Source organism: Cydia splendana, chromosome 9, assembly GCF_910591565.1.
Source record: "Cydia splendana chromosome 9, ilCydSple1.2, whole genome shotgun sequence".
Taxonomy (NCBI): Eukaryota; Metazoa; Arthropoda; class Insecta; order Lepidoptera; family Tortricidae; genus Cydia; species Cydia splendana.
In genome coordinates, this window is record NC_085968.1 from 788187 (window position 1) to 811576 (window position 23390).

The window sequence follows — 23390 nt, forward strand, 5'->3', positions numbered from 1 at the left end:
GTAATTCTTTTTTTGTTCGAAAGAAGGTACTTCCAAGGTGGTCCCACATTAATCTGGCGCTGTTCTGATGATGGGATCCATGAGGAATTGAGGGAACTCCTCAATTTTTAAATGCACATGTAGGGTGATTTGGGTGTTTTCTTAAGCAACTCGAGCATTTTCTCTCGAAAACCACCAATTTGATGAAGTGGACCTGATGATGATGATTGTTTTGATGATAATCATGATGATTTGTTAAAATGTACGACGTTCAGCGATTATTCCGAGACCCGTGGTCCGATTTGAGCAATTATTTTTTTGTTTGAAGGGAACTGCCTCCAAGAGCGCCCCACATTAATCTGGTGCTGTTCTGATGATGGGATCCGTGAAGAATTGAGGGAACTCCTCAATTTTTAAAGGCACATGTAAGGTGATTTGGGTATTGTCTTTAGCAAATCAAGCATTTCCTCTTGAAAACCACTAATTTGATGGAGTGGACCTGATGATGATGATTGTTGATGATAAATGATGATGATTTTATAAGTGTACATTACTCCGTGGTCCGATTTGAGTACTTAATGAGTTTTGTTTGAACGAAGTTACCTCCAAGGTGTTCCCATAATATTGTTGGTTATAATCTGGTGACGGAATTCATAAGGAAATGAGGGAACTCCTCAATTTTTAAAGGTAAGAGTATGGCGACATCGTTGTTTTTTATAGTAACTCAAACATTTCCTCCCGTTAATAACCCATTTGATGCAGTACAACTGTAGCCTTAACACGAGTTTGACATTACATATTCGCTAACGTCTTCGTAACTTACTTTCTATACATCTCGCTCGCACTAATAGGATGCCAGTATGAGCGAGACGCATAGAAAGTAAGTTACGCACACGCTAGCGAATATGTCAGTGTTAGACTTATTGCTACTAGTTAGGCTACTGAGGAGTCGGGAAATGGCGGTTGAAGGGTTGGTGGTTCAAGCTTCAGGGTCGAGGGGTTCCGTGATCAGGGGTTGATGTGCTGTGAGGTTGAGTGATCTGGGGGTTGAGGGATTGGGTCAGTGGCGGGGCGGAGGATGGATTTTGTGTTTGTGCACTGTAGTGACAGGAATGATTACGAATTTAGTGATACGCATCATTATTCTTTTCATTCATGCGTCACGCGTCACTCATAAGCTGTTAACAATGCCTTACAGTTAAAAATGGAAAAATAAAAACTTTTACAAAAAAAAAGAAAACCGACTTCAAAAAGGATAAAATAAAATATAATCCGTTTTTAAGTATATGCGTTACTAACTGATATGTTTGAAGTCGGTGCCAAGACAAATAGTAATAATACCGGTCAAAAATAATCAGCTTTATATCTATAAATCACATTACAACTGTACTAATAGGTCTTATAATAGTGAAAGTAATTCTGTCTGTCTCTTTGTCACCTTTTCAGCTAAACAACTGTCATGTAAACTGGTGAAATTTGCCATGCAGGTAAAAAGTTAAAGCCCTGTAGATGGTTCTTGAATTGTTTTATATTTTGAAATCAAGTTCTCTGAATAAGAGGCGGGAAATAACTCAGTCCCAATCCCAACAGTTCGACAATTAGTAAAAATTGCTCTTTAAAAAACATATCGGCAATCGCACTGGTTTTATACTAGTACCGACAAACATGGTACGGACTGCGCCAAGGTGGATTGACAGTGGGTTCTTAGGTGTCTACAGAAAGTATGATCATTGCTGTCGTGTAAGGCAATCCAACGTACATACATATAGCCACATTGTTATCGGATCGCCCTAAAATCATGGTATGCTTAAAATTTGGCTTGGCACCGACTTCAAACATATCAGTTAGTAACGCATATACTTAAAAACGGATTATATTTAATTTTATCCGTTTTGAAGTCGGTTTTCTTTTTTTTTTTTGTAAAAGTTTTTATTTTGGATTTTGATTATTGCAATAATTAGGAGCGAAAATAGATTTCATACAATGCAATTATAAGCACCTAATTAAAAATTCGGAAAAAATCAAACGTAGAGGCATATAGCTGTCAAAATATTTTCAATTACATATGTTAATACCCAGAGAGGAAAATGAGAACTACGGTTGTATGAAAACGGGTCCTCCAATTTCGCCTTAAGCGAGCTTTGCGAAAACTTATTTGTAATAAATTTACTCAGTTTTAAACGAACTTTAAACGTATTAATAAGAGGTACGTTTTACCATGTCGGGAGACATTATGTGTTCACTCCATACCTCAAAGTAGTATTTATATTGTTACCTAATACCTACCTACTGATAGTAATATTAAAACCTACCATATTATACACCCACCGTTTTGATGCTCACGATTACACAAACATAAATAAAGCAGGTACCTACCCGTGTTATTATGCCACGAAAGTTTATTGGCATAATGGATTGGCACGGAACAATACGGTGAGTGGCAACTCACGTCCGCTCGCCCTCGAAACGAATCGATCAAACTAATGTAACTCACAATTATCTATTTTAGTATAATAAGAGCTGGTATACACATATAGGACTATATGTCGGCGGCCAATCATAATATCCGCTAGATCATGAAATTCCGTCTCACATCCTCAGTCGAGGGAGCCCCGCTACGTGGGGCTCCTATTTCTGGACAGTGTTCCCGTCCTGCATCTGAAGCAGCCTGACGAATCTATCCTACCTATTAAAGGCTGGCGTCCACTAGACTCGTCGAGGCAAATCGAATCGAATCGCAATAATTGGCCTCCTATATTTTCTATGCAACTGTGTCCATTGACGATGGATGGACGATCCAATGGACGCAGTTGCATAGAAAATATAGGAGGCGAAATATTGCGATTCGATTCGATTCGCCTCGACGAGTCTAGTGGACGCCAGCCTTTATTGGTTTAATGTGACTACCGTCAAAACATTATACAGGAACTTTACGATCGGCCGACGACATATTATGTATATATCTTAAAACGTAAGGCGGTTTCCCAACCATCAGATCACATCAATAAGTATTGGAACTTGATATTAGGGTGCCAGTCGCTTTTCAGTAAAGGAAAACATCGGAAAAATATAACTAATTATTTAAAGTTAGTTTCATCTCTTGCTTAGGTCAGATGCCAGTTGCTTTTGTAAAAACGAGTGCCTGCACCAATTCTTAGAGACCCGTAGCAAAGATACAGTTACAAACAAGCGTACGGCTTTAATAAGAGGCGTTCTTCTAAATATAAGTAACCTATTCAAAACATAGTCTTTATAACCGAATAAGTTATTTGTTGTTTAATTGCATATTCTATGAATTGTTAACAAATCAATTGATTAATACAATCCTTGCTAAAGCCTGACCAGGAATATATGGTCACGCGCCATGTTGCGGAATTTCACTGGAACTATTTTTTTTCATACTATACTGAACTGTCACCATATACATGAAAATAACAGCGCCCTCTTGACAATGATCATATATTACTTACTGGTCAGGTTTTACATTTATTATCATGATCACGGACAAATCCCTCGAAAATACATCGTATAAAATTGACAATATGTACCTACCTATAACAGTGTATTGTAATGTAATACTGCTTTATACTCATAAAATATGTGTTATCTGAAAGGAACGAGTACCCGCAACCTGAATAACTCGTCACAAAAGCTCTATAAATAAATTACTTTCCAATATTACAAACATCCCTAATACCGTGAAAGGTATACGCTGAATGACAACCCAATACAACCCACAACAATATCAGAGTTATAACCCTAGCAAACTCTAATCTCACCTACTTTTCCATCAGAAACCAACCTTGTTCGTGTGTAAATGGAGTTCATATTTGAATAATGGTGTTGATGAGGTAGGAGGTTTGGAAAATGAGTTTGATTGAAGTATCGTTTGTCAGAGCGACACATTTCGATGCGTCACCTTTATAGGCGATTACGTTTTCTTCAATACAGGGTTGGGAGGAGGTAATATTGGATATGGCAGTGATTATATTTCTGAAAAAACTTGATAGGGTGACTGCTATAGTTATTGGCCATCATTACATAGTAATTGGCCACTCTTAACAATAAGGCTTTAACCGGCTTGGTTCTTTCTGATTTGTTAGGAGTGGCCAATTATTATGTAGTGGCCAATAACTATAGCAGTCACCCTATGGTGGAAAAATAAAAGGTTCTTCCTTCTTTCTAGTTCTAAGCTTATCTGTAAGTGCCCCCTCTTCATATAGGGCATTTTTCATATATAAAAAAAACACTTTCAATGTGTCTGGATTAGCGTTGTTCATTACTATAACGCTATAATATATATTATGCTATATATGTATTTATACATGTGTATATTATATATATTGTCGTCTAGTACCCACAACACAAGCCTTATTGAGCTTACTGTGGGACTAGGTCGATCTGTGTAAAAATGTCCTATAATATTTATTTATTTATTCCAAATTTCAAATCGATTAACTTAAGTAGTTCTCGGGATATTTGGCGATGTGACAGATAGACACACGGGCGGCAGACTCGCACCATAAGTCCTTTTGTACATTTTTGGTACGTAACCCTAAAAAGGTAATAAACCTGAAATTGTTGAAAACTATATTTCCATCAGCGCATTAACAAACCACCCCTTCGTAGCTCGTTGCCTTGCCCGAAAAATCGTCAAATCACGTCGATTAGCACGTACAATACGCATTGTACACAAAGCTCGATTGCACAACCCTGTATTTGTCCACCTGCTATTTAAGCGACAACCCTGGCTGTTCCCTTCAGTCCTTATGGAAATTCGACGGAAAATAGTGCTCTAATCAGTCTACTTGTGCATAAACTTTGTCAGAGTGTTAAATTACCTAAATTCTAAGTTTCTTGAGAGAAAGGGACTCTTGCGTTTTCCTTCATTTCTTAAGAAAATTTAATATAAAAATGTGGTCAAATTATCTAAATTACCCTTTTCTATGTTTATCCAAAGAATTATAAGCTTCTAAGGAGCCTGTAAAGATGTAGTTGCAATTTCGAAATTAAAACCAAGTCCTAAGAGAACACTTTCGATACATAACAGCCTCGTCTTTTGAAACATCCACAGACGTATTCTATATCTATGCAGACATCCCTCTAGTCTTGTGTGTCTTAAGCATACTTGATTTGACCGGTAGAATATTTAACCCACGATGGACTTACAAAACCTAACCCAAACCGAACCACTAGATCTCTCAACCAAATCGAGAACCCTGAGCTTCGACCTCGCGTTCCTCGCCGGGTTTAACAGTCAGCTGGTCAAGTTGTATGAGAGCCAATGCAAGAATCCGTGTCGAGGCAAGAGTGTGCTGCCGTGCCATGTGTGTTTAAAGACGTTCGATAGGCCGTCATTGCTCAAGAGGCATATGAGGACACATACTGGTAAGTATCTTAGGTACTCAACTCAAAGAGGAAGCCTGAAAGTTGCACCCATAACAGAAAAAGTAAGGGCAAATCACTTAGCGTGGTACGGGCTTGGGCGTGGTACGGAGGGATGAAAGTCATGTGACGAGAAAGGTATTACGAATGAATGTGGAGGGATGTACGAGGAAAGGAAAACCGAGGCAAAGGTGGAAGTCATCCACCTGTGTGAGAGATGATATGAAACGAAAGCAAGTGAATGATGAGATGTCGGGCGAGAGAGAGGTATGGAAGAAAAAGACACTGCGCGGACCCCTAGTGACTGGGACAAGGGCAAGCGAATGATGATGATCTTATAGAAAGGTACTCAACTTACGTAGTTTTTTGCTGCTGCCGCAAAGTTCTCTAAAACTCGCATTGCTGACGTTGGCAAAATGCCGGGCTCAAATAGAACTGGGCTGGCCACGTCTATCGCATGCATCCGGATAGGTAGGCTAATATCAAGTGGATGCCGGTAGAGAAGCGTGGAGGCCCACAGGCGGAGTTGGGCGAGTTCTCAGAAATTTCAGGAACGTTTATACAATACGTAAATTGAGAATATTTCGAAGTGGGTATTTGACAGTTTTGGAAATTTTCCGACGGCATCATCATCAGTAGTCGTGGGACTAATTTCCATTAAAGTACCTATCCAGTACTTATCCAATATTGTCCTATCCGATCCTTACCCGTATAGTAGGAATCACATAGGTAGGTACACCAACTGTATACGTGTGTTTGTTCCGTAGGCGAGAAGCCTCACATCTGCAACGTGTGCAACAAAGGGTTCAGCACGTCCAGTTCACTCAACACGCACCGACGGATACACACAGGTGAATTTTCAAAGGTAACCCAGGGGACCTTTTGACGCGGGGGCCATAGCCAGACCTTATTCGGCTCCTTTCTGCAGGCCAAAAGTAAGGCTAAGGTATAAGTGAGACGCAGGTGACGCAGTTTCACGCAGCGCAGGGCAGAGCAGATTTTGTAAAGTAGGGAACGTCCTTTAGAACGCCGCATGCTGGGTCAGCATACGCTTACCCTAAGGGCTGATAGGCCATACTCACTCGTAGTTAGTCGATCTTTGTTTTTACCCATTCAGTGCTTAAGAAATACTGCAGCCACATACGGGAAAAAACCTGTTAATCGCTAGGATATAGCGCTATAACCGTACAGTAGGTAAGTAAAAAGTGAGTAGGTACCTACTTATCCGCGCCCTTATTTTACTTACTTAGCCTTAGTGCCACTTGCACCATCCTACTTACCCGGGATTAACCGGTTAAACCGTTTTTTTTTAAACCTGGAGTTACCAGTTCCTACTACAATTTGACACTAAGTTAACGGTTTAACCGATTAACTCCGATTAGTGGGATGGTGCAAGTGGCGCCTAAAGGTTAGGTTAACCTAACCTAACTACAGATGTCGTGCATTATTGTTTTCCATCGTATTTTCTCGGAAGCGTTCGTATTTGTTATGCTACTTCAGTCAATCTCAGTACTTTTTGTACGTTTCCGTGAAAATACGATGGAAAATAATTATGCACTACTTCTGTAATGTGGTTGACGTGTACTTGTTCATTGCAGGCGAGAAGCCCCACAAGTGTCCGGAGTGCGGCAAGTGTTTCACCGCCAGCTCCAACCTGTACTACCATCGTATGACCCATACAAAGGTAACGTGTAAAATGTTGATAAACTATAGGGTTTCTTAGGAGTTGGAACTAATTAATGATATCTTCCCGTCGGCATTACCTAATGATTAATCAAAACAAAAGTATTACTTTGCTAATCCGCGAAATAATAACGTGCTAGCCAAATAGTGCTAATCCGTTAAACCCACTTGCGTGTTTTTTGTGCAATTAATGTTCCCACCGTCCTACGGCGTCCGGAAACGAAAAAAAAAAATTTGTTATGATTAAGATGGATTTCCGCAAAGTAACCCCTAATTCTTACCTAATGATTGTTTCTTTTTTAGAACAAGCCCCACAAATGCATATGGTGCCCGCGTTCGTTCCCAACCCCGGGCGAGCTGCGCGCGCACGCCGCGGCGCACGGCGCGCACGCCACGCACGCTCGCACTGCGGCGATGGTGCCACGACTGTATGGCAGACGTAATGTTAACATGTAATGGATGGAGATAAAATAAAGGAATCCATTTTGTACTTTCTTTTTTAACCTCATAGGACTAAGGTACCTACGGCGAGCTGTAAAAATTGGATGCACACATTATGAATGAATTCCATTCCTAAAGTTTGCAGCTTACAATGTGTACAGTCAAAGTCTAACATATTGATAAGGACAAAGGACTGTAAGGGCATCTATTTGTGTGATCAACACAAATATCCTTTTCCTGAGTCGTCGGTTTTATATACCTACTTAAGTATTTATATAATTTGTATAAGAATGACTAAAGCCGCGTTTCACTTATTGTTAGTGTTCTGAACAGTTCCGAGCGAGCAATCATTTCCAACAGGGCTCGGAAACCGTTTTATTTTCCAAACCGGTTTCGTTCATTCACCCGGGAACGAAAAGGATTTCGTTTCCGTTTGCGGTTACCGGTTAAAGAACTGTTCTATTAAGATACTGATTTATGCCTAATTCGTTCGCCTTCCGTTTTTGTGGAACGAAATTAACGGGTTAAATTTAAAATATCGGAGTGAGATAGAACGAGTAAGTATTGCTGTCTCTTTCACGTATGACAACGAGTTTAACCGAGACTCTCCGAAAACTAAGAGTAACCGGTATTATATCGTTCCTTGCGAACCATAAAGTTCCGTTCCCTCTTCTTACCGGTTATGAGAAAACGTAATTTTTAAGTTCGCGTTCCATCAATTAACGAAATAATGTAACGGTTTTGGAACGATATTATAGTATGAATTTTCTCAGGTGATTTTTTCGGGCTCGGACCCTAATCTGTTAAACAAAAGGTATTGTTTCCTTTATACAGTGGTTACACTACTTACTGCTAATAGCCCCGACATAAGTAACGGGAACAAGCCCGTTTAAAAAGCAAACTTACCATTCTATTTATATGGTTCAAATTCATAAAACAGCCCATGACGGAGATAACACGTTTTGTTATCTCCAAAAACAAGACCACCCTGATTGTTCTCTGAACGAGCTGTCCCATGAATTTGAACCTTAATACTATCACGATAGTTGCTTTTTAAACGAAATGGTTGCTTTGGTGCGTGCTGTAGAGCGCTCTTAAAAGAAACAAAGGCTTTTGTTTAACGAATTAGCACCCGGACCCGAAAAATTCATCTGAGATAATTTATACTATAACAGGTATTTCAATACCGGTTCCGAACCCTGGTTTCCAATAGTAAATGTGAAGAGCAAACATTTGCTCAAAACAAAATGTTTGCTCAGAAAACTAAGTTCAAACACGGCTTTATAATAAGAACCTAATTCGTAATAAAACGCATACTTAATTTGAATATTTATTCTTCCCCTTGCTTCGCCCGTTTGGCGTCACTATCTTCAGAGTCCAACTTCCTCTTCGCCCCATTCTCCTTCTCGCCTTCGTTGCCGTTGTCCGATTCTTCGAGTTTTTCTGATGCTTCGTTACCTTTGGCATCTGTGGTTTCTGAAAGAGAAAAAAACAAGAATTACTTTCCTAAAACAGTAGGGGAGACCGAGGTGAGTTGTGACAGAGGAGAGTTGTGACATTGTCGATTTTTTGGAATCTATTAACTAAAAACTAGGTCGCAATAGCGCGCGTTTGTTAGTTCAAGTTGCGAGCTAACAAACGCACACTGTTCGCAACAGTTATTAGATACCAAAAAATCGACAATGTCACAACTCTCCTCTGTCACAACTCACCTCGGTCTCCCCTATGCCAGCAAGTAGTATGTCACAGTACTTCCAAAATGGTTAGTTCAGAGCAAATGCACAGGTTACTAAAATTACTAAAAATAGCCACATCAGAAATCACTACCTAATGGCACTAAGGCACGTCAACAGGATCTGAAGAGGACCATCGATTTCTCAGTACGGGATGCATTATTGTCTATCCTTAATTTTGACATTTATGTTATTTTAGAAAGAGGCAAATAACCAATTGGGTAACATGTCGCAACTTCGATATACGTAAGTAGGTATGCCCGATGTTTCATTTGCCGAATGTTCATTAGACCGAACACGTTTTTATAAAAACGGTTAAATTTTCCAAACTTTTGAAAAAGGCATCCTGTTGAAGCGGGCCGCGGGACCCAACACGGGCATATTTTTGCTTACAGGGTAGCTTTATCCCTTGCATCATCTTTTATGTGTATTTTTTGAAATAAAGAATTTTGTATTGGTAGAGGTCATAGAGTTAGGTTAGGTTAGATTGGTGACCCCTCTAAAAATTCGACGGCTTTTAGAATTAACGGATTTTAGGCGCCTTCTGTCTCCGTCCTTAGCATTTTGTACGTGTTGATGCAATACCTGTGGCGTCAGATTTCTTGTGGTAGTTATTCTGCAGCGCCTGATTGTCTCCCGAAGTGTCGACTTTGAGCAGTTCCCTGAGTGCCATGGTCGCGTAGCAGCTTGCCGGGAGAGACATGCTGAGAAGTAAGGCTTTGTATTGGCCGTCTGAAAAGAGAGAAATTATACATTACGGGACTTTAAAACCAATCAACCTGGTCCCACCAGAAACCCTTGATAAAACTTTTTTTAAATGTTTAGCCTCCTGAGACCCAGAAGCAGTTACACAATAAAAGTACAAAATAGATTTTGGAATATGTACATAAAAATTGTACGCAGGGACTTTGGAGGTTAGTAGAAAATCCTTTCCGGAATTCAAACCCAAGACCTTTGTAGGTAGCAAGAGCAATGTCTCAATGACATTCGTAGGCACTGATTTAGGAACGGCGTTCAACTGTCTAGAGAATTAAGGCAATCCGGTAGAAATCGAGCATTATAGACGCCTCACCAGATTTGACAGTGAATATTGGTTAAATAACAAATCATAAAACAGAATATATGCGTGAGTAAGTTTCACCAGTGATTGATCAAAAATTTGCGCACGAGCTCGGTTAGGCTGGTATTCCACCTGTCCAATTTATTTATCCAATGTTAGTGCGTCTCACTCTCTTATTAAGCAAAATGTGAGACGCAATACACATTGGACAAAGAAATTGAATAGGTGGAATACCACCCTTACGTCGACGACTAAACTAGACCAAAAACTCAACCACAGTCAGTGCAAGCGAATTCCGCGTTATCCCACCTTTTTTTCCACGGCTCATGGGAGCCTGGAGTCCGCTTGGCAACTAATCCCGAGAATTGGCGTAGGCACTAGTTTTTACGAAAGCGACTGCCATCTGACCTTCCAACCCAGAGGAGGAACTAGGCATTGTTGAGATTAGTCCAGTTTCCTCACTATGTTTTCCTTCACCGAAAAGCGACTGGTAAATATCGAATGATATATCGTACATAAGTTCCGAAAAACTCATTGGTACGAGCTGGGGTTTGGCAAGCGAATTCATTAATCATTATGTATATGTAATCTAGGGTGCGAGTGATGCTACATAGGTTTTTTTTTACAAAATTAGCCGTTGTCTTATACCTGGTGTCTCCTTAAGTGTGACTCCCCGTATCTCATCCATATCAGACAGGATCAGATCTTCAGTGGGCGAGTTGTATCGCACGAACGACCACGACATGTCGATAGGACGGGTAACTAATCGACGATATGCGCCTGACATGCTGAGACTCCTGAGGAAGAAAACGAATTGATAAAGTAAAGACAAAGTGGCCAAATATTTCGGAACATGTCCTTAGGGGTCGTCCATTAATTACATCACACAAAATTTCTTTTAGACCACCCCCCTCCCCCCTTGTCACACTTTTTCGTAAGGTCTTTAATACGTACTGTCACACTTGGCATGACAAAGGACGATTGGCATTTATAGATTTAGGAAGTACAGGCGGTAACAAAGTCGTCAATTCTGACAAATTCTTTTTGCCAACTGATTTCTATTTCTGTCCAGGATCAGAATCTGCATAGAGATCTAACAAGGTTAGAGTCCTAGAAAGGCCACAAATGAAAGAAAATGTTTTTCATACACCGTATGTACGAATGACATAAATATCAGAGGTTAAAAAACAAGGTTTTATCAATATAATCTGCATAAATGTTTAATCTTACGATTTTGTCAAACGCAGGAAAAACCGTTACTTACTTGATTTTATTTTTCAACTCCAAAGTCAATCCATCCTTCTTCAACAACTCTTCATAAAAATCAACCATATTTGGCGGATAGTCAATAAAATACCCCGGCAAAGGCATTATAATGTCCAATATACTGAACTGCCCACTATCCACGTCTTCTTGCGTTAATATTTTTACTGGGAATTTCACTGGTTCCTTTTGCATTCCTGTGTTCTTTTCAGATTGTTTTTCTTCCGTAGATGGTTCAGTTGGGTCGCCTCCTTGGATGCCGCCGCCATCTTGAATGTTGCCGCCATCTTGGATATCGCCGCCATCTTGTGTTTCGACGCCCTCTTGATCGTCGGGGGTTTCTTCATCGCTGTCTTCGTCTATGTCATCTGTTGGAGAAACAAAGTTATGAGTTGATCTATTTAACATTGTGTTAGTGTTTTCAATTTTTCTCTACGGCTCGGAGTCATGGTCAATACGGGCAATAGACAGGAAAAGAATTGAGGCATTTGAGATGTGGTGTTGGAGGAGAATGTTGCGCATACCGTGGACAGCAAAACGAACCAACAAATCCATTCTCAACCAACTCAGGATCAAATCCAGATTATCCACAATCTGTTACCAACGAGTCCTGGGCTATTTTGGACATATTGCTCGAAGGCAGCCAGATAACCTGGAGAAACTGGTTGTTTGTGGAAAAGTGGATGGCAAGAGGCCGAGAGGACGGTCACCCACCCGTTGGTCCGATCAAGTAAGGAACATTACAGGACTTACTGTCACTACTGCCCTTAGACAAGCCGAAGACAGGGTGAAATGGAAGCAGCTCGTCGAGGCCTCGGTGAAGGCATTTCAAGACAGGCACGACCTTCAGTAATGAAGAATACGAAGAAGAAGAGAGATTTAACATTGATATCACTGTTACTTTGATGCTCGAGATGTCATATTTTAGTGATGAAAAGTATACTTATAATTATCAGATTGACCTTTTCATGTATGTCCCATAGATTGAGCAGATTTATTTCAAGTGTAATTTTTAACACAAGATATTATTTTCTGTTGACAAATCGCGATTATTGGGTCTGAAAGGGATCACGAGTTTCACACATCGCACATTGTAAATATATAGCTGGTCAAACAAATCTTGTCAGTAGAAAAAGGCAGCAAATTTAAAAAATGTAGGCGCGAAGGGATATCGTCCCATAGAAAATTTGAATTTCGGTCCATTTTTTTTCAATAGGGATCCACCGCAGGGTACAATTTTGAATCTGATGACCTCATAAATTGTATGACTTATAATTTTTGTTTTGAATTTTTACCATCGACTTCTGTGAGTGGCACGAGATCGCCGGCGGCCGGTTTCAGTCCGAAGCGTTTGATGCGCTCCGATACGGCGCGGTTCCATACCATGGATTGGTACGAGTGTATGTATAGCAGGCGGGTGTTACGGGCCAACTGGGGAGAAACAATTATTTTAGTTTTTTTAAGGAGTAAAATAAAAAAAATACCGTCTAAAACTGGATTTAACCAAGGAGTGTAGCCTATATGACAATGGAAAAGTAAAAACGTGTTGGTATGATAGATGGAAGATGGAACCAATGATGTTGTATTATTACAATACGTTATTTGAGTTTTGTTTGACGTTTTTTATAAACGATTGACTAAACTGGACTGGTGTCCCAGAAGCCTCAATTACTTTATTTTTTTTAAGGACAAAATAAAAAAAATACCGTCTAAAACTGGATTTAACCAGGGGTTGCAGCCAATACGAGTATAACAATGGAAAAGTAAAAATATATCGGTATGTTAGAAGGAAGATGGAACCAATGATGATGTATTATTTCAATACGTTATTTGAGTTTCGTTTAACGATTTCTATAAACGATTGACTAAACTGGACTGGTGTCCCAGAGGCCTATCACTAGGATAGTTGCTCTAACCAACTATACTACTGAAGCATGTTTGGTCCCAGTCTTCTTTCTTTATTTACTGTTGGTATTAACAGGCCTGAAGTCCCAGATCATATTGAGCTAGGCGTTATGTCAGTGGGCCCTTTTTGCTTAACCTTTATGAGATAAAAAATGGTGACCCACCTTATTCAGCGCCAGCGGCCTCAACAAGTCTTTAGGTTGGCTAGCCAAAGCCTTCAAAAGTATCAGCTCTACACTGTTATAGGATCTAATCCCGTCCGCCAACGCTGTAGTGGTCGCATTGACTAATGCGTATTGGAGTGTAATATAGCATCTTTTGTAAAAAAATACTTTTCTTGTAACTCACCTTGATGAAAAATCGCCAAATTTGAAGATTAATTTGCAAATAGATTTTGCAGACAGGATGTGTTGCGACAGGGTCAATTTAAGTCGAGACGTTTTGCCAAAGGGACATTTGGTGAATGTTTTCTGTGAAAACATGTACTTTAATTTACATACCTTGTTGAGTGCTCCCAATAAGTCTTTAGGCTGGCTAGCCAGTGCCTTCAACAGCCTGAGTTCTATACTGTTATGAGATCTAATCCCGGCCGCCAGCGCGGCGCCGGCGCCGTGCTCACGGTACTGCTCAAGCGCGTACTGGAGCGGCCCGGGACGGGGCCGGAGGATGCCGTTTATCGCCTGAAATATAACATGTTAAAATTTAATTACTAATAAACAAAGAGTTATTAATAGCGGAATATATTTTGACCGCCGAACTAGATGTCGAAGTACGGCTCTGCACTAATATGTAAAAGTAACTGTGTAGTCAAGTTTGATAATTAATTCTTTCAATTGCCATCACGACTCATCGTAATGCGGGCTGTACACACTCGGCAAGTCTCTCGCCAAGTCTCGTCACCGCCCCGACCCAATCGGAGAACGACGAGACGAGACGAGTAAGAGCGAGACGAGGGAGCAGTATGTACACACTCGTTCTCGGCCTATCTCGAGGTGTCTCGACGAGTGTGTACATAAGATAAGCTGTTGGTGTTCAGATGCCACAGATTTTTTTGATGTCGGCTATACACACTCGTCGAGAGCCTCTGCCGAAGTCTCGGTTCCGGCCCGATCCAGTCGGAGAAGCGCGAGACGAGACAAGAAAGAGCGACACCAGAAGGGAGCAGCATGTACACACTCGTTCTCGGTCTGCCTCGAGGTCTCTCAACGGCATGAAGGTCGAGAACTTTTGCACAATGAAGACCTTGATCCCCAATCCGGGTCATTCTTGGTGCAGAGGTTCCCACGATGTAACGCGGCGAGCGTGTTGGGCACCTTTGCGCCTGGGATGACGTTGAGTGGGATTGTTGACTGAGTGTTGTATTTTCGATGTGTTTTTTTGACTTACCTCCTGAAACTCCCCTTTGAGCATACTCTTCCCGATCTCATAAGTGGGTGTGTCGGCCCTCGTCCCGAACCGCTGCAGGCCGTAGTAGTTGATGAACCCGCTATCCGACAGTAACTGGCAGGCGCGCTCCACTGAGTCGTCGGCGGCGGTCACGTTGCGGAGGGCTATACGAAATCTGGGAAACAAGTTTTTATTTACTAAGCGAGCCTTAGCGCCACTTGCACCGTTGCACTAACCCGGGATTAACCCGTTAAACCTGAAGTTACCATGGTTACCAGTACAATTTGACACTGGGTTAACGGTTTAAAAGGTTAACCCGGGGTTAATGGAATGGTGCAAGTGGGCCTTAGACTAAGCTGCGTATCCACTAGAGGCAAACTCAGGTCGAGCAGCCTCAACGTGAAGCAAACAGCCTCAGTTTGAGGCTGCTCGCTCTGAGGCAAAGGCTCGAGGCACGTTGTGATCAGCTCGAGGCGAATCGCCTCCGCTTGATCCGCAACGTGTGCAGTTTAAAGCCAAAACGCGTCGATCGTCTCCATCAAATGCACGGCTCGGACTGAGGCTCATTTGAGCACGGTAAAAACACCGACAAAATATGGCTCGGCTCGCGGCCACGAATTTGCTTCGTGTCGCGGCGAGCCTCAGGTTGAGCAAGCGTCTCCACTTCAGCGGTCGCGGGGAGAGGCAGCCGCTCGACCCGAGGCTGCCTCTAATGGATACGCGGCTTAAGGTAATCTACATTCAAATGTTTGATCAGATACCGCAATGTAATGAGAATTGCATGCAAGTTCTTGCTAGTCTAAACCTCGCTTTCGCTTCGCGTGGCATCATGAACATTGTTGCAATGCACGAAGGTTGATATTGGGTTGTAGCCGTGCGCGTCAGTGAACGTCTTTAGCGGTAAAATGGTTTAAAACAAAATTAAATTAAATAATACAACAAAGTAATCGTATGTTGTTCGCCGGATCGGAAAATTTACGATCGAATACATAGGAGGTACGAAAGGTAATCGTCAATTACTCAGTATAAGGTTTCAATAACTGGCCACCCTTCAAAATCTAGTCACCTTATACTAAAATGAACTATGTTTATAGGTGAATAGAATTCATTTTTAGTTTAGGGTGGCCAGTTACTAAACAGTTATTGAAACATAAATTCTCCATCCCATTTTGTTCATACATTTTTTTATTATTATAAGCTAAAGCATGGTAAATATCATAATTATTCCAAAATTTCAAAAAATAGCGATGAGTAGATCCTTCAGATCTCTGGCGAGGAGGCTTGACGATCGAGCACATGCGAGGTGTATAACTCACCGGTTCCCTTTAAGCATCCCTAACTTCAAATGCGTGTCGCTGAAGCTAAAATTCCCAATATGTATGTCCCTTAGATCCCTCGCGGCGCCCGCTAGACGGCGCGGGTCGATCTTGCGCGCCGAGAACCACTGCGAGGTCTTGGCGCGGCGATCTTTGGTGCCGGCGTAGCCGAGGCACGACGGACGGAGACTGGAAACAACCATTGCAACCATTATATGTGACGTTCCAAGGAAAAAGGTAATTTATGGCGGTTGACGCTTACGTCGCATAGCGCAATAGTATTGGAGCGACGTTAATAATAGCATAAACGCCAACCGCCATAAGGTACCCTTACCCGTGGAACGTCACATATTAGTGTTTATAAGTAGCAAAGATCGAAATGTAAAATGCATACGTAGATAAGCGGGTAAGGTGCTTATTATGATCTGATCGTATTGCAATTTTCTTGGTGTGAGAATAAATGATGTGTTCAAACATATCTGAACATATTTTACTGTCAAGAGAGTAAGAGCTTGTGTTTAGGTTTAAATACATATGTTTATCTTCTTCTCAAACGATATCGCGATATAGCACTTATAGCTGTAGAATCAACGCTATCTAGCGAACTATTTCGGAACTTACTTCATCCTCAGTCGCTCGGCGAGGCGCTGCGCCGCGTCCATAGTGTCACAGTTTTCTTTGTGTAGAATGAAGTGCACGTGCTCGCCGCCCCACACCCACTTCACACGGTTGTCTATGCGCACTGAAACACAAACACAATTATCATCAATAAAAATGACAAAAAGTTAGGAAAGGTTAAATTCTGGGACATTATCAATAGGTAGCGTGCGTACCTAAGTCCAATATCTTGGTCCAATGGCATTGCATCTTACTCTCTCATTAAGCAAAATGTGAGACAAAATGCGCATTGGACAAAGAAATTGGACAGGTGGTATACCTCCCTAAACTGACGACCTACCGCGACCATCGAAATTCGAAATCACGCAATCTGGCTCTCTAATGACGCTTGCATATTCGAGTGATGGAAAGGCAAATAGAAGAACGAAAGACGTGGTTCGCGATAAGGCTGCGGACTGGACACAAGCGGCGCGCGGCGCGGCGAACGGTAAATCAAGGCCACTCACACTTTAGGCCCGACCAAATACATGAGCGACTTTGATTTGCAGCGCGCCGTTTGCGTCCAGTCCTCGACCTAAGGCTCTGTAACGCATAAACTGTAGAGCACCTATTTTTGGGTCAATACCCTATCAAAGGAAATTCGGAAACAACACACACACAGGGATACACGAAAAAGTACAGTACCCTATAATTTTGGTATATTTATCCAACCACTAGCTGAGAATGACCTTAGAGAATTGTTAAATTTCATATTGAAATAGTCCGAAAAAGCTTACCTTTTACATGTCCGTAAATTGTGCCTGTTCTGATCCATGGCTCTAAGATTAATATGGCTGTATAAAACCCCCACCAAAAGTAAAGCCATAAATTGTAGTTTATGGTGGAGGTTGTCTTGGTTACTTGTTAAGTTTGATAGAACGGGATACCTTCTCTTGGCATTCCCACCCTTTCTTTATTGGTATTGCCTAAGCGCGTGTTGTCTGCGCTTTCTAAGTAATTTCTAAGATTCTGTTCACTTTCCAAATGGTCTCCAAATTCTACATCTTTATCAGAAACTGAGTCAGTCCTTTCCAAAGTTTGGTATTGCATTCCTACCCCTTGGTTGGTCATATCAGCACTTTCCACACGTTTATGCATATTCTGGAAAACATTTTGTGGCGGATATTCAAAATACTTTCCTTTAGAACCTTGAAACTTCACGTATACAGAACCTAACATGAAGGCAAGTCGACGTTCGTGCCCTAAAATACTTTTCACCAAAACCTTTGGTACACTAATAACAGCAAAAGTATCAGTCTCCTGTTTTTCAATCCTATGCAGTTTCCAACTATCAACTTCTGCCCAAGCATTCTGATACCTCAATGCTTTTACAATCAAAGTAAAGTCATCCCAAACACCAGGTAAAACTATACCACAGCGTACCATAGGTTCTACTTCTCTTCGGGTTTTTATAATTATTTTAACTCCTGAAGAAACAGTCATCGTTGAAGTGGTACGTTTAAGCCACGAAAGCGTGGTTTCATCTTCACACCAAAGACGTAAAGCACCGTTGGAATATATTGGCTTTCCTCTAAATATTGGGCCGGGACTGTTATTTGATTTTGCTTCTTCCATTAGTCTCGTTTGTATTTGTTGCTGAAATTCTTCGGAAAGCTGAGGAGTAAAATATCTATTTAATGTTGTGATGGAAACTATCAGACCCGACCTTACAGCTTCTGCATACGTTTTATTTCCTGTCGTTTCTGTTTTTTGTCTCTTAGCATCGACACTATTACCAATGTTATCAACTAGGACTCTTTTACGTGATATTGTCTCTTGTTTACTTTCATTGGCACTGAGCTTTCTCCTCTTAGGATCAGTAGGAGATATGACCTCCTCAATAGTTCTTTTTCTTGGTATATTCGGGTTTTCTTCATTTCTTTTAAGAGTACTGGCTTCAAGGGCGATAGCTGCTTTCATGGTATTTGTGTTAGGAGTACTGTTAACTGTGTTTTTAGAAGGTACGTAGGTATATAGTGGAATTGTGTTCATCTCTATTGCTTGTCTTGCTTGTTCCCTAGCCTTTCGACGCTGATTCCTATTTTTCTTTTTCTTTTTTTCTATAATTGCAGGTTCAGCCACTGGCTTTCTTGTTTTGTTTTTGGGATTCTGAATAGTCCAATTCGCTTCAAGTCGTGCGGATACCGCGTCTAGTTCTGTCTGCTCTAAGACATCAGATGCTGCTCGTGAATCGTTACTATCTTCTATGATTATAAACTTACTATGACATTCAAAAGTGTCTGTAGGTAAAGCCTGTAATTCAGAAGCCTGTGAATCAAAATTTCCATCAGTCAGTGTAACATCTTGGTGCGTAGATAATGTAGTTGTGTTCATCTCTATTGCCTGCCTAGCTAGTTCTCTAGCCTTTCGGCGCTGCTTCCTATTTTTCTTTTTCTTTCTTTCAATTGTAGGTTCAGATTCAGACACTAGCTTTATTGTTTTATTTTCGGGATCTTGAATAGTCCAACCGGCATCGAGCCTTGCAAACACATCATCTTGTGGTTCTATCTGCTCTAAGGCATCAGATAATTCTGGTGAATCGTCTTCTGTGACTAATGACTGAGTATGACATTGAAATGTGACTGTAGACGAATCCTCTGATTCGCCAACTTTTCTATCAGTCAATGTAACGTCTGGAGTGGACAAGTTTTCCCAAGCCACTGATCGAACAACTTCTATACACGCCAAGGTACGGCTTTGAGCGGAAGAGTCTTTCCAAGGTGGTCCAGCAATTCTTTCGTCAAGCTGGGTACGGCTGAGAGCCTGCGCCGAGCTTGAAAAAGCCATTGGCCCAGCAACTTCTCTATCGGACAGGGTACTGCCTTGGGCCAGCCCCGAGCCACATATCGAAGTCACTGTCTCATAAACTCTTTCAGACTGGGTACAGCTTGCCTGCGTCGAGCTTAGATAAACCATTGGTTCAACACCTCTTCCACTATGGCTTTGGCCTTGCGGTGTTCTTCCATCATTTGTAAACTGGGAGGTTACTGTAGCAATGTCTCGTCGTGAAAAGAGAGGCACTGTGGAAACAGCACCCCTTTGTAAATTATGCGAGAGCATTGTAGAACTGTCCCGTTGAATAACATGGTAAGGTATTGTAGTAACAGGACCAACACTGTGGGAAAGTCGGGATCTTGCCAAAGCATTTTCGTGATTTAAACTGTATGGCACTGTCGAAGCAGCACCAATACACGTACTATTTGACAAAATTCTGGTATCGCCATAAGGATTGTGTGTAGAAACACTACTGAAATGTATATTCTGGCCTCTCTGTGCATCATCTCTTGAAACTCGTGTGAAGGGGTTTATGTCAGTTGGTAACCAACCTGAAAACGAGTGAACTATTTCAACATACAGTCTGTGAGTGGATAATAAAATTCAGTTCATAAAAATATAGTCACAAGTTTTTGAAATATGATACTGAAAGAATGTCAGCATTTCACAAACTGTATGTTCTATTGCTGTTTTTATTTGCAGTTTTACGAAAAGCTATCCACACTATTTATTTATTCAGAAAATTTTATATTTCTACCTCACAAAATTGTTAGCTTCTCATAGCTTACCTCCTTTTCTGTATCTCTCGAAGCGCACAAGCTTCTTGTCCCCATCTCCGACGGTGCTGCCGACAATACTGTCTCCAAACGCCTTTTTCACTGCATCATGGATTTTGGTGCGGTGCTCCTTGGACATGCCTGTCACGTCTATCTGTTGATAAAAGGTTGAGGTTATCATAAAACAGAAGGCGACACAGATTTCAATGGAAAGTGAAGTGAGTAGATACGAATAATAAAACCAACCAGCAGCAGAATTCCTTTATTCCTCCACATACCTATAGTTGGTAGTGACTGATCCTGATAGGCTTAGTTTACTCTCTGGGTTGGAAGGTCAGATGGCAGTCACTTTCGTAAATACGAGTGCCTACGGGATACACTATTCTTGGGATTAAAGCGGACTCCAGGCTCCCATGAACCGTGGCAAAAATCCCTAGGTTGATTTGTGTAAGATTGTTTCATATTTGTTTTTATGTTTTGAATAACTTTATTTTACTTACTCCAGCTAAATCAAACTAAGAAAACCAAATACCTACTTCAACCTTCTCGCTACTAGCTTCCGACACAGCCAGCTTGTTGATCCGGTCCCACTCGTCCATCGGCAGGATCTCCACGTTATACTTGTTCAGCAGCAGATCCTCGTCTTGCTCTACGTCCTTGTCTACAGGTGGTTGCGGAGGTTTGGTGTTGGTGAGCTTGGCTATCTCACCTTTGAGATTGATCTCAGAGACTTGGAAGTCGGAGTATCTGGAAGGGTTTTGGAAGTTTGGTAAGAATTTTGGAATAAATTTCAAGTAAGCTCTGTTTTTCTAACACACACACATTTAACTATAATTTTAGGTCATAAAAAAGCACATTGTATTATACACAGTTTTACTATCAGATATGTACAAACACAATTTAAAAGTAATCAAAAGAATTTGGGAAAATACTAACAATTACAGAGATTAAATAAGTTTAAATAAGGTCTAGTGACATTTACATACACTCACATTCAAATAGGCCTGATGACAAATTTTGTAATCCCTTTTATTATTGTCGGTACACTTGTATTGGTTCAGAAAAACACAATATTTCAGCTATACTCATAAGATTTAACATAAATAATTGCATTTTATTATAGCTAGGCTAAAACTCGTGCGAAAACGCCTAGCATGACATTTGTGACGTCATCATTTAGTTGGTGGTAGGGTGGTAGACATTGTTTACATACTTACAGTTACGAATTTCCCTTGAATCCGAATGATATTGTTAATTCAGCACCATATATTACGATTAGCGATGGTAAATACATTACAAAAATTTATCACAAAAACTCTCACACGGTTGCAATTTAAGATGAATTATTTAGATACATGTAAATTTTGAGTGAAAATCATCGATCACCGGTTTTACTTTTTAATTTTTCATTTTTTTTAGTTACGACAGCCAACATGGCAATGATAGTTCCATTCAGCCAAATAATTAAAAAAGTTTGTTGGTGAAATATCGTATTATTTAGATAATAACAAATAGATATCTCCTTTATATCGTGTAATAATATTTTTTGGATGCAATAAATGTTTAGTGGCGAAATAACATTTTTTTGCACCTTCGAACTCTTTGGTGAGAACGTATGGATTTCGGTCAATGAAGTTGTCTATGTTGCTCTAAGAAATATGTTATGGATTGATGAGTGATGACGTCACTGTTTAGAACGCTTCTGATTGGCATTTCAGTAATAATGGCCGATTGGAGAATTTTGCAGCTTTATTTTATTGAATATATTAATAATCCTTCAGTTTATACTGAGATTGGGCCATTTTTTAGAATCTTATTAACATATATGTTTCTTTGAAACCATTATTTCCGTGATTCTTTGTTACTTGCAACAGGCCTATTCACATTTGAAACAAAATCAACCACATGGAAACACATGAAATAGCTAAACAATAGTAGCACCTCTCACACTAAAGATTTTCACTAATAATCCCATCACAACCATATGGTTTTTGGTAAAAAAAAAAAGCTATGAATATTGATCTTACCTGGACTTGATCACACCTAAAAACCCCTCATGGTCGTTGATATACTCTGTAACACCAATCTCCTCTTCCGACAGTCTCTTCCCAGGCGTATCTCGCGGCGTTTTAGCATAATTCTGGAACGGTTGGGGCGGCCCGCGTCCGCCATAATCATTTTGACGGCCTCCACGAAACCCTCTATTACTTCCAAAATTATGGCCCCTGTAGTTCTTGTTAACTCCTCCTCTGGAGCCCCGGTCTCTGCCGCCGAAGCCCCCACGGCCTCGACCACCCCATGGCTTCCTATTACCCCAATTTCCACTGCTCATGTTTAGTTATGTATTAACCTACAATTGCACACAGTTTTACTTAAAATAAAGCAATAAAAATAGTTAAATTGACCGTATTTTAATTGGAAACATCAGTAAAATCTTAAATCTACGTGGTTTTAATGCTTTTTGGCTAAAAAAACAGCACGTCGAATAGAAATTGCCGATAATGCCGATCAGCAAATCACAACACGCTATAACCTATAAGACACAACACAAAACGTCAAAATCGTCAAATTGATAAGTCTAGAGTTGCCAGTTATTTGAATAGAAATCCCTTCATTTCCCAATAAGGCCTAGAGTCCTTCTTGGATTGAAAGGTGACATGCAAAGAAAGGTGACATGGCAGTCGCTTTCGTAAAACTAATACACCAATTCTTGGAATTAATTGCCAAGTGGACCCCTCCCATAAGCCGTGGCAAGAAGTCGGGGCTACGCGAGAAAGATGATTCATAATATTTGCGTGAATCGTGAGTCAAGTTTTGGTTAAATCACATAAATGTAGAATTATGAAATGCAAATGGATAGCCAAATACTTTTAGAATAATTAACAAGCAGTTAATTTTTGTCTATTTTGTTGTAAATTCATAATTTTTTTCACAAATTTAAGCTTATCGATGCATCTATGGCAACATTTTATCATAGACAATAAATCAATCGTGGACTACTTATACTTTCAAATTAAATGCAAGGCAATAT

At 40.6% G+C, this 23390-nt stretch overlaps 3 protein-coding genes across 3 annotated transcripts in view; 1 reads left to right on the forward strand and 2 right to left on the reverse strand.

The window, feature by feature from the left end:
• The window catches only part of LOC134793323 (putative zinc finger protein 702), a 45387-nt gene extending 37884 nt beyond the window's left edge, over positions 1 to 7503 (forward strand). The window contains exons 2-4 of the mRNA XM_063764860.1: positions 6132 to 6215; positions 6963 to 7048; positions 7351 to 7503. Coding sequence (XP_063620930.1) covers positions 6132 to 6215; positions 6963 to 7048; positions 7351 to 7503 — 323 coding nt within the window. The remainder of the gene's footprint in view (positions 1 to 6131; positions 6216 to 6962; positions 7049 to 7350) is intronic.
• Positions 7504 to 8805: 1302 nt separating this feature from the next.
• Positions 8806 to 22852, reverse strand: LOC134793356 (pseudouridylate synthase 7 homolog). The gene is made up of 12 exons (XM_063764914.1): positions 22387 to 22852; positions 20896 to 21106; positions 20372 to 20513; positions 16773 to 16893; positions 16152 to 16340; positions 14836 to 15010; positions 13950 to 14129; positions 12840 to 12975; positions 11546 to 11912; positions 10930 to 11078; positions 9807 to 9953; positions 8806 to 8964 (listed from the first exon to the last, which is right to left on the reverse strand). The coding sequence occupies exons 1-12, from the start codon at positions 22689 to 22691 to the stop codon at positions 8819 to 8821; spliced, it is 2268 nt and encodes a 755-aa protein (XP_063620984.1). The 5' UTR covers positions 22692 to 22852; the 3' UTR covers positions 8806 to 8818.
• On the reverse strand, positions 17552 to 19066 carry LOC134793379 (uncharacterized). The gene has a single exon (XM_063764950.1). It carries the CDS (start codon positions 18798 to 18800, stop codon positions 17673 to 17675), a length of 1128 nt encoding a protein of 375 aa, XP_063621020.1. The 5' UTR covers positions 18801 to 19066; the 3' UTR covers positions 17552 to 17672.
• Positions 22853 to 23390: the final 538 nt, after the last annotated feature.